Below are 13739 nucleotides of genomic sequence, written 5' to 3'. Positions count from 1 at the left end.
GCCCTGCACACACAGGGGCCCCTTGGAGCAGGATGGGGGGGGGCAGGGAGGGACCGGGGGGGTCACGGCCCAGCTGATGTGGGACCCACACGGGGGGCACCGAAATGGGATCCCCAGGGAGCACCCGCTGCCCCCCCCGGCCCTGCCCAAGCATCCCTCACTGGGGTGGGATTTGGGATGTGGGGGTGGGATGGCTGATGCAGGATGCAGGATTTGGGATGTGGGGGTGGGATGGCTGATGTGGGTGCAGGATTTGGGATGTGGGGGTGGGATGGCTGATGCAGGATGCAGGATTTGGGATGTGGAATGCCTGATGTGGAATACGGGATGTGGGGTATTTGACACGGGTTATGGACTGCCTGATGTGGGACGTGGGATGCAGGATTTGGGATGCAGGATGCAGGTTGTGGGATGCCCAGTGCAGGATGCAGAATGTGGGATGCCCGATGTGGGATGTCCAGTGTGGGATGTGGGATGTCCAATGCAGGATTTGGGATGCTCGGTGCAGGATGCCTGATGCAGGATGTGGAATGCCTGACGTGGGATGCAGGATGGGGGAGCAGCCATGACGGGCACATTCCTGTGCTGCAGGTGGAGGTATCCAAGGGCACACGGTGACCTTGGGAAGCCTCAGCCAGCCGGGAGCTCGGCCGTGGGGGATGAGGTGTCCATGGGGACGGGGTATCCCTGGGGGATGGGTATCCCTGGGGGATGGGGTATCCATGGAGCCCGGGGTGCTGGGACAGCCGAGGAGCCGCCGCTCTCCTGCACACACGTCCCGGCTGAGCCACTGGTGGGAGCAGCCCCCTACCCTCATCCCCTGCCTGTACCCCTGCCCTCATCCCCTGCCTGTACCCCCTGCCCACATCCCCTGCCTGTACCCCTGCCCTCATCCCCAGCCCCTGGGGATGGGTCACAGATGACAGAGGCCCTGGTGGCACCTGGTGGCACCTGGACCACTCTGGCACCGGGAAGTGGCCCCGTGGCTGTGGGGAGCCCACACGGGGGTCAGGGAGGGTCTGACCCCACACTGGGGTCTCTGCTGGGGGGGTGTGAGTGGTCACAGCCCCCGCTCCGGGCCAGAGCCCCGCGGTGCCCCCGGGCAGTGACTTTGCCCCCAGGGCCGTGCAGGAGTGGGGGGCTCGGGGGTGCAATGGGGGTCCCCCCTCTAGTTGAGGATGCTGGGAGGGGACCCCGGAGCTGGTGCAGGGACGTGTCCCCGCCCAGTGCAGGAGCAGTCGGGGGGGTCAGAGGGGGCTGCCGGTGCCGGGGGATTCCGGGAGGTGTCCCGTGGTGCTGGAGGGTCCTGGGGGGTGCTCTGGTGCCCCCCAGAGATGCCGGTGCCAAGATGTGCCCCCCAGTGCCTCCCCCCGGGGATGCCGATGCTGGGGGGTGCGGGGGGGTCCCGGTGCAGGGACGCCGCCCCACAGAGCAGCACTTTGGGGGTGGGTGGGGTCACGGGGGCTGCCGATGCTGGGGGTGCCGGGAGGGGTTCCCCGGTATCCCCCCACAGGGAACGCCGGTGCTGGGGGGGAGCTGGGATGTGCCCCCCGGTTCTTCCCCCAGGGATGCCGATGCGGGGGAGAGGCAGAATGTGCCCCTCGGCGTCCCCCTCCTGGGATGCCGATGCCGGGGGGTGCCAGGATGGGTCTCCCCCGATGCCGGGGGGGTACAGGGATGTGCCCCCAGCGCCGTCCCCGGGGATGCCGATGCTGGGGGGGCCGGGATTTGTGCCCCCCCGGGGATGCTGCTGCCGGGATGGGTCCCCCAGTGTCCCCCCCCGAGGATGCCGATGCTGGGGGGTGCCGGGGGGGTGCGGTGCCCGTGCCCGTTGCCGGTGCCGCCGCCGCGTCCCCGGTCCCGCCCCCGCCGCCCGGCCCGGCCCCCCGGCTCGGCTCGGCGCGGCTCCGCTCGGCTCGGCGCGGCTCGCTCGGAGCGGGGCGGGCGGAGCCGCTGCCGGTGCCGGCCCCTGGCCCAGCCGGGGTCCCTCCATGCCGCCATGGCCCCCCGCGCCCCCCGCGCCCCCCGCGCCCTGGCCCTGCTGCTCGTGATCGGCGCCCTCGGTGCGTTCGGGACCGCGGGGAGCGGGCACGGGGGGGACGCGGGATGGGGCCGGGGGGGCGGATCCCGGCGCGGGGGGATCCCCCGGGTGGGGAGCGGGGGGGATGCTGGGGAGCGGGCGGGGGCTGCGGGGCGGGGGGGGGGATCCCCAGCCCGGGGCTGGATCCCATTGCCGGGGGCTGCATCCCCGGGGGGGAGGTGGATCCCCGGGGGGCGGTTGGATCCCGTTGCGGGGGGTGGTGGTGTTGATCCTGTTGCCGGGGCTGGATCCCCTTTATGCGTGGTGGAATCTGCAGGAGACGGGGAAGGGCTGGATCCCCTTGCAGGGCGGGCGGGATCCGCTTGCCGGGGGCCGGATGCCTTGCGGTGGGGTCTGGATCCTTTGCGTGGGGCCGGATCCCTGGCGTGGGGCTGGATCCCCCCTTGCAGGGCGGCCGGAATCCCCTCGCCGGGGGCCGGATCCCCTGCGGCAGGGGCTGGATCCCCGCGTGTGTAGGGGGAGCATCTGCAGGAGGCAGGGAAGGGCTGGAGCCCCTTGCAGGAGGGACAAGATTCTCTTGCAGGGGCTGGATCCTCTTGGGATTATGGGGCACACTTGCAGGAACCAGAGAGGGTTGGATCCCCTTGGAAGGGAGCTGGATTCCATTGCAGGAGGGGCTGGATACCCTTGGAAGGGGGCTGGATACCCTTGCAGGGAGCTGGGTCCTGTTGCAGCGGCTGGATCTCGTTGTGCATATGAAGTGCACTTGAAAGAACCGGAGGAGGGCTGGATCCCCTTGGAAGGGGGCTGGATCCCCTTGGATGGGGGTTGGATCCCCTTGGAAGGGGGCTGGATCCCCTTGAAAGGGGGCTGGATCCCCTTGAAAGGGGGCTGGATCCCCTTGCAGGGGGCTGGATCCCGTCGTGCATATGGGATGTTTATGCAGGAACCAGAGAGGGCTGGATCCCCTTGGAAGGGGGCTGGATCCTGTTGCAGGGGGCTGGATCCCCTTGTAGGGGCTGGATCCCGTTGTGGGAAGGGCTGAATCCTGTTTTGTATGTGAGATGCATATACAGGAACCAGAGGGGCTGATCCCGTTGGAAGGGGCTGGATTCCACTGCAGGGGGCTGGATCCCCTCACAGAGGGGGCTGGATCTGCTGGGCGAGGGGGAGTCTGGATCCCATTCCAGGGAGCTGAATCCCCCTGTGTGTATGGGGTGCATTTACAGGAACCAGAGGAGGGCTGGACCCCCTTGCAGGGCAGCTGAGGGGGCTGGGCCAGGGGCATCTTGGTTTGGGAGGGGCTGTGCTGGGGGGGGTGTCTCTATTGCAGGGGGGTCACAGAGTTGTGGGGGTGACTGGGTGCAGGGGCACCATCAGAGCTGGGGGTTTCTGAGGGGTTCATCCCTTTGGTCCCCGGGAGAGGCTCAAGGATTCAGGGTGCAACACCCCCCCCCCAGATAGCTTGTTGGGGTGCTGGTGTGTGCAAGGTCAAGCAGGTGAGGGCCTGTCGGGACCCCCCCAGGTTGCCACATCCTCCCAGAGGTGCGGGGGCACCTCTGACACGCCTTTCTCTCCTTGTCCCCCTCCAGCATCTGAGCGGCCCCCCCAAAACACCAGCGATGCCGAGGGGAGAGCCTGGGAGGGCTCACTGGAGAGCAGCCCCCCGAAATGGGACCTGGCGAGCGGAGCCCCCCCGGGGGGACCCAGCAACAGCACCAGCCCCGAGGGGGCCGCGGCAGGACCCCAGCTAGAGCCCCCCGGGCGGGGCACGGCCACCACGGACCCGTCGGCGACGCCGGAGGGGTGCCCGGGGTGCTCCGGGGAGGGCGATGCCAGCGCCGTGCCCCCCGGGGCCGTGACCTGGCCCGGGGCCGGGGGGACGGTGCCCGTGGCCCTGGGCAGCCCCGAGGAGCCGGGGAGCGGCGAGCGGCCCACGGCGGCCTCCCTGCCCAGCCCGGGGGGCGTCGGGGGGCTCCCGGCCGCCCCGCCCAGCCCCCCCGGCCCCCAGCTCGCCACCGACTCGGCCGAATCTGAGCTGCTGCCGGTGGCCGGGGGCTCGGCCGCGCCCCAGAGCCCCGTGCTGGGCGAGCCCAGCCCCGTGCCCGCCGCCGCGGGGGACTCGGGGGGTCCCCCGGAGCTCTGGGCGGCCCCGTCCAGCCCGGCCCCGGCGCAGGGGGCTCGCGGCTGGACGGACCTGACGTGGCTGCAGGAGCCCATCACGGCGGCCACGGGCCCGGCCAAGCCGCCGCCCGGCCGGCTGGGCTCCGACATCATCGACGTCGACTACTACGAGCTGTTCGAGGGGGGCGACGGACTGGGGGGCTTCCCCGGGGCCGGCCGGGAGGCGGCCGGGTCTGCGCGGCGGCGGGAGCCCGACGGGGCGGCCACGCCCTGGGCCCTCCACGAGCTCTACGACGACTTCACGCCCTTCGACGACGCCGATTTCTACCCCACCACCTCCTTCTACGCCGACGGGGACGACGAGGACGAGCTGGAGGACGAGGAGGAAGAGGAGGAGGAGGAAGACAGGGAGCTGGAGGATGAGAACGGCTACCGGCCGCCCGCCTCGGCCGTGCCCGGCGCCGCCCCGGCCCCGCGGGACCCCCGGCCCACCGGGCGCCGGGACGCGGCCCCGCTGCCGTCGGGCGTGGCCGGGGGCAGCCCCACGGCCTGGCCGCGGCCCGGGGAGCGGGGCCAGCCCGACAACGGCTCCGAGTGCCGGAGCGGGTACGTGCGGCACAACAGCTCCTGCCGCTCCCTCTGCGACCTCGTGCCCAGCTACTGCCACAACGGCGGCCAGTGCTACCTGGTGGAGAGCCACGGGGCCTTCTGCCGGTAAGGACGGGGGCCCTGGGGGGGCTGGGGGACATGTGGGGGCTCGCCACCCCTGGGCACCCCATCCCTAGGCTCTCCGTCCCCTGTATCCCATCCCGGGGCTCTCCATCCCTGGGCATCCCCTCCCTGGGCTCTCCATCCCCTGTACCCCGTTCTCAGTCTTCCCATCCCCATGTAACCCGTCCCTGGGTTCTCCATCCCCGTGCATCTCATTCCCAGTCTTTCCATCCCTTGTTTACTCCATCCCCAGTATCTCCATCCTCCATGCACCCCATCCCTGACCTCTCCATCCCCCTGTACCCCATTCCCAGGCTCTCCAGCCTCTGCCCCTCACCCAGGTCCCTCCGGCCCCGCATCCCGATCCCGCCGGGACGCGGAGGGGTTTCCCTGCCCCCCGAGCGGCGGCTGGGCAGGAATTAGGTCAGGGCTGTGCAGCCGCGGCTCCGGGGCGGCCGCGCTAATCGGCCCCGGCAGATGCGCCGGGGAGGCCGGTGCCGCCTGTGCCGCACGGATCGGGACGCGCCCCGCGCCTGGCACCGAGCCCGGCCCCGCGGGGGTCCCCCCAGCCCTGCTCCCGCTGCTCCCGGCGCTGGGAACCCTCGGCGAGGGGGACCAACATCAGTGGGGGACCCCGACCATGCTGGCCCCCAGTGTCCCCATCTCACTCAGCCCCGGTGTTGTGGTGTCAAACCTCCATCCCTGGGGACATTTAGCCCCCAGATCTCCATCCCTGGGGACATTTAGCCCCCAGATCTCCATCCCTGGGGACATTTAGCCCCCAAATCTCCATCCCTGGGGACATTTAGCCCCCAAATCTCCATCCCTAGGGACATTTAGCCCATCTACCCCTCAGCTCCAAGGTCCCCCTCGGGGACCCATTAATCTCCTCTCTCCCAGACACCCGTAATCCCCCCGATTACAGACGCCACATCCCCCGAGGACGCTCTGAGGGACGGGGGGGACACGTTTTGGGGCGGGGGTCCCTGACGGCGTGCCCCGGCAGGTGCAACACGCAGGACTACACGTGGCACAAGGGCACGCGCTGCGAGTCCATCGTCACCGACTTCCAGGTGATGTGCGTGGCCGTGGGCTCGGCCGCGCTCGTGGTGCTGCTGCTCTTCATGCTCACCGTGTTCTTCGCCAAGAAGCTCTACCTGCTCAAGACGGAGAACAGCAAACTGCGCAAGACCAAGTGAGTGGCGCGGGGAGGGGACGGCGCTGCCGCCCCCCGCGCTGCCCCCAAGGTGTCCCCAAACAGCCGCGGCGGGGCCGGGCTCAGCTCCCGGCATCGCGACGGGGCTGGGCGCGATCCCGTCCCTGCGGGGACAGCGCTGGCACCCCTCAAAATGTCCCCAGACCGTCCCCAAACAGCCGCGGCGGGGGGTGGGCTCGGCTCCCGGCAGTAGCACCAGGGCTGGGTGTGATGCTCTGTCCCTGTGGGGACAGTGCTGGCACCCCCCAAACTGTCCCCAAACGCCCCGACAGCCGCGGCGGGGGGGTGGTCAGCTCCCGGCGGGACGCGGTCCCATCCTTTGGTGTCACCGGGACCCCCAGTGCCGGTGGGGACACGGTGACGTGTGGGTGGGAAAGCTCCCGGAGGCGGGAGCGCGGCGGGGCCAGGGATGTGGCTCCTGCTCCACGGTTAATCCTTTAAAGCTGCTCCTGACTGGCACCAGTTAATCTGCTGCTCTGGGAGCTGGGGACACCGGCTGGGCTCGCCGGGAAATGGCCCGGCTGCGGACGCGGCTGGGGGAGACAGGGAATGGTTGGGTCACCCCCCCGCCGCGGCCACTGCTGCCCAGCTCCTGGAACAAGGAGGAGGGAGCCCTCCCAGCCCGGTCCCTAATGAGCTGTTAATTAGTGTTTGGAAGTGCCAAGTGTAATTAGCAGGGAAGCTCCGTGCCAGCCCCTGGGTCTCCCTCTCCGGCCCTGGGAGCGGCAGCTCCCGCTGCCCCGGGCTGCCCTTCCCGCTCCCTGCCCAGAGCGGGGGTCACCCCAAACCCCCGGGGACGGGGGCTCTGAGCCCCCCAAAATGTCGCACTGAACTCATTTAGTCCCAAGTCTCCATCCCTGGGAGATGGAGATCCATCTAGGATCTCTATGGGTAGCCCCCAGAACTGGGAACTTTTAGCCCCAGACCTCCATCCCTGGGGACATTTAGCCCCCAAACCTTAGATCTGGATGCATTTGACCTCCACAAACCCCCTTGTTTTGGGGCATTTAGCCCCCAGATCTCCATCTGTGGGGACATTTAGCTCCTAAATTCACACCGATGGAGACATTTAGCCCCCTAAAGCCCCCAGATCTGGGGGTATTTAGTTCCAAACCTCCATCCCTGGGGACATTTGCCCCCCAGACCTCCAGCACTGGGACCAGTTACCCTCCCAACACGGGGGTCACCCCAGGGGTGCGGGGGGTGCTGGGGGGTCCCCACTCTCAGCCCGTGCCCTCCTGTCCCCCCGCAGATACCGCACCCCGTCCGAGCTGCACAACGACAACTTCTCCCTGTCCACCATCGCCGAGGGCTCCCACCCAAACGTAAGGAGCTGCGTGGCACCGGCCCCCGTCCCGCTTCCCGTCCCGCTTCCCGTCCCGCTTCCCGTCCCGCTTCTCGTCCCACCCTCCACCCTCTGCCCGGTAACGTCTCGCCCGTCCCCCCTCCCCGATCCCAGCACTGCCCCCCTGTCCCCATCCTGCCAAGGCCACTGCTCTGTCCCCTTGCTGTCGGGTCCCCAGTGACCACCCTCCAGAGTTCCCGATGGCTTTGCCCCGTGTGCGGGTGGCAGGGCTGGAATTTCCAGGGCGGGCAAGCCGGGCTGTCGTGGCTCTGGCAGCGGATCCTCCCCGGCTGTGGCATCGCCGGCAGGAGCAGCGGATGGCTCCGGTGGCAGCGGGTGATGCTGGAGGGTGACACGCTCCGGGATGCTGCTGCTGTGGTCGGGGTGCAGCCGCCAGCATCCCCCGGGATGCCCGTCCAACCTCCTGTCTTTCGACTCGGAACAGAGAGAAGCGAAGGGCTTTGCGGAGCCGGAGGAGGAGCGTAGGTCCCTCTAAGCCATTCCCTATCCACGGTGTTCCCACCTTCCGACGCCTTTAGCAGCCGTAGCTGCCCTGACAGGAGGCTCCCGGGGCCGGCTCCCACTGCTGAGAGGATGAACCTTGGGATGGATCCGGTGTCGCTCCCGGCATCTCACCGGGGTCTGACTCGTCCCTCGTCCCTCCGAGATGTGGAGGGTTTGGCACATGGTGTAGCACACTGAGGATGCAGAGGGATCAGAAGGAGAAACACCCCTGGGAAAGGGGTTTTTGGGACCCCCCGGTGGTGCCCATCCCATGGGGAGCTGATGGCACCAGCCCCGACTGGCTGGACGTCGCTGCCCAGGAGCTGGAGGTTCCCGTCCTCGTGTGACACCACCCTCGGTGTCCCTGTCCATCCGTCACTCTCCGTGTGGCACCAGGAACACCGTAACCACCACGCCCGTCCTGCCCTGGCAGCCCCCCGTGCCAGGGCTCATCCTGCCCCACCAGTGCCAGCGGTGCCAGCGGGACCCTCCGGGCACAGCCGTCCCCCGGCACGGCCGGAGCTCAGCCCCGGTGCCGGAGGGGCCGCTCCCCCATGGATGTGGGACAAACTCGGGGCACAGCCCAGCCCCGGGGAGGGGAAGATGCTCCTGGGGGGGGCATGGGGAAGAGTGTCCCCGGCTTTGCCAGCGGCACGGCGGGACCAGCTGTACCCTGAGGATCCGCAATAAATCCAGCCCCTCTGGCCTCCTGCCAGGCCGGGAGTTGCTCATTGTCCATGGGATGAGCCGGGCTGGGAATGGGACGAGGAACTGGGTGGGGATGGTGGCTGGGATGGCTGGGTGGGATGGTTCCCGTGGCTGGCACAGGCTCCCATTGCTGGCACGAGCTCCTATGGCTGGCACAGCCTTTGGGGCCTTTTGGGAACTGGAGCATCCCAGGGTGGGGGAGCCGTGGCGGGGCACGGCCACGTGTCACCACAGGTGGGTGGGACCCTCTCGCCCACCGGGTCCCCCGTGCCGAGGTGTCCTCTGGGTGGGGGGACATTTGTCCCCCCCAGTGTCTCCCTGCAAGGGCAGCGCCCGCGTTGGGGTCGGTGGGACATCGGTGCCCTCACCCAGTCCCTGCTGTGGGTCACCCCCCGGCCCCAGCACCCCCTGACCCCCGTCTCTCCCGCAGGATGATCCCAGCGCTCCCCACAAGCTGCAGGACTCGCTGAAATCCTGCCTGAAGGACGAGGAGCCCTTTAACATCCACAACTCGACGTCGCCCAAGCACGACGGCGGCAAAGGGGAGCAGGACGGGGGGGAGCTCAACTGCCTCCAGAACAACCTGACGTGAGGGCGAGGAGGAGGAGGAGGAGGAGGGAGGGGAGGGGAGCCACGCTCCCCCCCTGCACCCCCAGCCGTGCCCTCCCGCTGTCTCTTTTCCCGTGGCATGCTTTGGTGTGTTTTGTACAGAGGAAAACAGAAATCCCGGTACTAATTCGGCCGTGTCGTGGGGGTGTTTGGTCCGTGCTCCGTGTTTCTCGCTTGGGTTCGTTCCGCGCTGTGATTTCTAAACCTTTGCCGTCCCCGCAACTGACTTTTTTTGTACTTTTGCCCCACTTTTTTTGAAATACAGGTAAAAACGACAAAAAAAGGGAAAAACAAAAAAAAAAAAAGGAAGATCTTGAAATAATAAATAAACCATTTTTTTTTTTAAAGTTAAGGCTCTTGCCGGTGCCTGCGATCTCCCGGCGTGGACACGGTGGGGATCGGTCCCTGCTTCCACAGGGTCCCCTCTGAGCGTCCCCCAGGGGTGGTGGGTGCCCGGTCCCCCCTCCTCACCCTCTCCAGACACCTCCCCAGCTCTGCCAGGCCAGGAGTGCAGCACGTCCTGCTGCCATCCCAGACACGCTCCGCAGCAGATGGGACACCCCGGGGTGTTTGGTGGAGGTGTCTGGGCTGCTCCAGGGCCTGCCCCATCCCCATCCCCATCCCTGTCCCCACTGTGGGTCCCCCCAGCCATGGGGGTGCACATGGGGTGACAGCTCCCAGCCTCTCCTGCCCCAAGAGCTGCCCAGGGTGTCAGTGGGACTTTGGATGAGACCCCCCAGGGTTGTCACTCCCCAGCTCCGTTTCCATCCCCTCGGAGAAGAACTGGCACCGCTGTGGTTGGGCTGGTCCCATCACCATCCCCTGGCACTGGGCATGGAGCAGGGATCTCTCCCCAGGGAACCCCAGCATTCCCCCCACCCTCCCCTCTGGCCGTGGCTCCGTGTTGCTTCCCACAGGAACCGATTTCTTCTGGAGAGGGATTCAGCCAGGAGCCAACGCTCCCGGTTCCTCGGGGGAGAGCACACGAAGCCATTAATCACCGGGCAATATGAAGTGTGTGGCACAGCAGGGATGCAGCCACAGCTCTCCCGGGGCTCTCCCAGCCCTCTCCTGGCCCTCTCCCGGGGCTCTCCCGGGGCAGGTGGGAGCCAGAGCCGCAGCTCCGCGTGGATTGGGTGTTCCTGATGTGTCCTGTGAGCTGCTAAATAATTAATTCTCGGCTCACTCGGGGAGATTAAAAAATGAGGAGCAGTGGTGGGAGCCGGCAGTGGATCCCGGGAGTCACGGGAAGCGGAGACAGCGGCTCCCCGGCCCCGTCGGGGTTTGGTCTGTGCCATTCCTCTCCCAGCACGGAGCTGTGGGACAGCTAAAACCATGGACACAGCAGTAAAAGAGGGTGGGGTGGGGCAGAGCAATGTGCTGGTGGAGCAGGAGCTCAGCTGAGCAGAGGGGAGATGCTGATGTCCAAGGAAACGCCTGGAAAGGTGGGATATCCTGGCACAGGCAGAGGCTGGGCACGAGCTTCCCGTGGGACTGGGAGGGAGGGAAAGGGGGCTGGGGAGGGATGAGCATCACTGTGACAGCAGGGAGAGGATCTGTGCTGTGCACGAGGAGCGAGGGGAGAAGCAATGGTTATGGATGGGTAAGGATGGGGGTGTTGGAGGGGATCGGGAATCCGGGAATGACGTGGGTTGTGGGTGAGGAACACCTGAGGGGATGCAGGGAAGAGGACAGAAGGGGAGGGTACCCCTCACCTCCAGCTGCCCTTGGAGGGGCTGGCAGGGTGGGGTGCAGGGAGAGGCGGGATGGGGCAGCCAGGGAACGAGCACAACCACGGAACACACGGCTGGATGGTGGGATCTGGAAACCGTCTGCTCCTTGTTGGGATTCTTCCTCATGGTGCCTGTGGGTCCACCTGGACACTGCCTGGAGAGAGATCCATCATGGATGGTGTCACCTGGGAGGTGAGACTGGCACAGTGCAGCTCCTCCATCACGGACAGTGTCACCTGGGAGGTGAGGGTGACACCTGGGAGGTGAGGGTGACACGGCACAGCCCCTCCTTCCCAGCACAGCCCCTCCATCCCAGACCTCTCCTGGCCCCACACAGAGGTGCCCACCTTGGAGTGGTGCCCACCTTCCCCTGCCACCCGGGTTTGCCCCTTTTGAGGAGCCCACGCACGGCCAGGGCGGGCAGTGGTGGGAGCAGCCCCTCTGCAGAGCCGGGGGGGGACTCCTTGGAGCAGCCCCTCGTTTTGGGATGACCAGTGGAGGAATCCCAGGGACCAGAGCCATCCTCGGCTGCAGCCACTCACCCCATGGGCTGCAGGGACTCACTGGGATTCGGGACAAAACTGGGGCACAGGGATTTAAGCAGGTCTAGGGGTGCTCCCGTGTTAGGAGCACGGGGGGATTTGTCCCCCTGCCCCCCCATTCTGTCACCCCCACAGTTCCCCCCGGCTGTTCCCGCTCCGTCAGACCCCACTCACCTGCCCCGAGTGCTCCTGTTTCCCGTGGGAAGGCACAGCCTCCGTTCCCTGTGTCACCCCGGGAGTCACGAGCCCTGGAGCCCCACGTGGCTCTGGGGTCAGTGTCCCTCGCTGTGCCTCAGTGTCCCCCGGAGGTGACGGCCTGTTCCCAGCCCGTGGGCCCTCATCCCACGCTGGCTTTCCCAGATGCAGGGAGGAGCATGGTTTGGAGGGATTCCCCAGGGCCAGGGCTCCCCATCAGCAGGGAGAGCGGGGCACAGTGAGGAGCAGGCACAGTGAGGAGCAGGCACAGTGAGGAGCAGGCACAGTGAGGAGCAGGGACAGTGAGGAGCAGGCAGAGTGAGGAGCAGGCAGAGTGAGGAGCAGGGACAGTGAGGAGCAGGTACAATGAGAAGCAGGCACCGTGAGGAGCAGGCAGAGTGAGGAGCAGGCACAGTGAGGAGCAGGGACAGTGAGGAGCAGGCAGAGTGAGGAGCAGGCACAGTGAGGAGCAGGCAGAGTGAGGAGCAGGCAGAGTGAGGAGCAGGCACAGTGAGGAGCAGGGACAGTGAGGAGCAGGGACAGTGAGGAGCAGGCACAGTGAGGAGCAGGCACAGTGAGGAGCAGGGACAGTGAGGAGCAGGCAGAGTGAGGAGCAGGTACAATGAGAAGCAGGCACAGTGAGGAGCAGGCAGAGTGAGGAGCAGGCACCGTGTGCTGTGCCGGGCACCGGAGCCGACTCCACGGGCCCTGGGGAGGAATTTGCCTCCCGGCCAGCACAGCAGCACATGGGCTCTGATCACAGGCCTGGTCACGCCGGGCCGGCCGGGCCGGCACTGCCATTAAATTTCAATGCTTGGTTGGTTTGCTGGAGGGGGGGCCGGGCCCATTGTGGCCCAAAGGGCTGGCACGGGACGCGGGAAGGGAGCTGGCATCGGCCCTCCTCGCCCTGTCGTCCTCTTTTCTCTTGCAGACACACAACAGGACCAGAGCCACGACCCCAGACAAGGAGCCTTTTCTTCCCTTGATGAGCTCCGGCTGTCTGGAACAAAATAGCCGGAGTCAGGATTCATCAGCTGAGTCCCGATTCACAACCGAGTCCTGATTCACAACCGAGTCCTGATTCACAACTGAGTCCCAATTCACAACTGAGTCCTGATTCACAACTGAGTCCTGATTCACAACTGAGTCCCAATTCACAACTGAGTCCCAATTCACAACCGAGTCCTGATTCACAACTGAGTCTCAATTCACAACCAAGTCCTGATTCACAACTGAGTCTCAATTCACAACCGAGTCCTGATTCACAACTGAGTCCTGATTCACAACTGAGTCCTGATTCACAACCAAGTCCTGATTCACAACCGAGTCCTGATTCACAACTGAGTCCTGATTCACCACCCAAGAGTCCCGGTGCACCAGCTGAGAGTCCAGACTCACTGACCAACCATCCCAATTCATCGGCTGAGTCCTGATTCAACATCCAAGAGTCCAGTTCCCCAGCCAGGAAGGAGGGGAGAAGGGCTGGCAGCAGCAGTGCCATGGTCCCTGTCAGCCTGTGCTCAGTGCCCTCGCTGCAGGACGCTGCTCCTGGGGGATCCCAGGTTTGTCCATCCCTCCCTGAGCTGCCTGGAGCTGGCAGAGCCATGTCTGTCCCTTGTGCCCTTCTAGACACCCTGACACCCTGTCCTTTGGTCCCACACCCTTTCCTTTGAGGAGCATTTGGAAGATGGGTGTCTCCTTTCCCCTGATCGGTTCTCCTGTCCCGTGTCCTCCACAGTCGGGCTCCCTCTGTGGCTGCAGCCCAGACAGCTCCAATCACACACATCTAAACGTGGTGGATGAATCCCACCTGTGCTGTCCCACCTCCAGCCTCCAGCCCACAGGGAAAGGAGGGGCCATTCCCAAACCCTTTTGGACCATCCCTGGGAGCTGCTCTGCCCACCCTTGGCACAGGAGCGTTACATGGGGAGCTCTGGGATGTTCCCAGTGACCCAAAGGCAGGTTTGGGAGGAGATGTGTCCTGTAGGTCACTGTGGGAGCATCTCTGGTG

At 66.4% G+C, this 13739-nt stretch overlaps 1 protein-coding gene and 1 long non-coding RNA gene across 4 annotated transcripts; one reads left to right on the top strand and one right to left on the bottom strand.

Annotated features, from left to right (window-relative positions):
• The first annotated feature begins 1905 nt into the window (after nucleotides 1–1905).
• On the top strand, nucleotides 1906–9477 carry CSPG5 (chondroitin sulfate proteoglycan 5). Of its 3 annotated transcripts, none has more exons than XM_027711555.2 (5): nucleotides 1906–2063; nucleotides 3634–4879; nucleotides 5883–6071; nucleotides 7345–7417; nucleotides 9080–9477. In XM_027711555.2, the coding sequence occupies exons 1-5, from the start codon at nucleotides 2000–2002 to the stop codon at nucleotides 9239–9241; spliced, it is 1734 nt and encodes a 577-aa protein (XP_027567356.2). In that variant the 5' UTR covers nucleotides 1906–1999; the 3' UTR covers nucleotides 9242–9477. The 3 variants fall into 3 exon arrangements, with proteins under 3 accessions (XP_027567356.2, XP_039243285.1, XP_039243284.1); XM_039387351.1 differs by lacking the exons at nucleotides 1906–2063; nucleotides 9080–9477 and adding exons at nucleotides 2869–3247; nucleotides 7883–8656; XM_039387350.1 differs by lacking the exon at nucleotides 1906–2063 and adding an exon at nucleotides 2878–3247.
• Nucleotides 9478–9571: 94 nt separating this feature from the next.
• LOC113982920 lies at nucleotides 9572–12471 on the bottom strand. Its single transcript, XR_003538933.2, has 2 exons — nucleotides 11708–12471; nucleotides 9572–11145 (listed from the first exon to the last, which is right to left on the bottom strand). It is a non-coding gene; the product is annotated as an uncharacterized LOC113982920 (long non-coding RNA).
• Between the last annotated feature and the right edge of the window lie 1268 nt (nucleotides 12472–13739).

Source organism: Pipra filicauda, unplaced genomic scaffold, assembly GCF_003945595.2.
Source record: "Pipra filicauda isolate LSUMZ 115617 unplaced genomic scaffold, ASM394559v2 scaffold556_size476704_pilon, whole genome shotgun sequence".
In the NCBI taxonomy this organism is placed as follows: Eukaryota; Metazoa; Chordata; class Aves; order Passeriformes; family Pipridae; genus Pipra; species Pipra filicauda.
The sequence above is the reverse complement of the archived record's forward strand: the minus strand, read 5'-3'. Positions and strand labels throughout refer to the sequence as shown.

Bases quoted from the DNA above. Each gene is read 5' to 3' on its own strand.
- CSPG5 (XM_039387350.1), top strand. From the start codon at position 3,106: ATGCATATACAGGAACCAGAGGGGCTGATCCCGTTGGAAGGGGCTGGA. The intron at 6,072-7,344 runs GTGAGTGGCGCG...GTCCCCCCGCAG, and splicing joins AGCAAACTGCGCAAGACCAA to ATACCGCACCCCGTCCGAGC. The intron at 7,418-9,079 runs GTAAGGAGCTGC...TCTCTCCCGCAG, and splicing joins CCGAGGGCTCCCACCCAAAC to GATGATCCCAGCGCTCCCCA.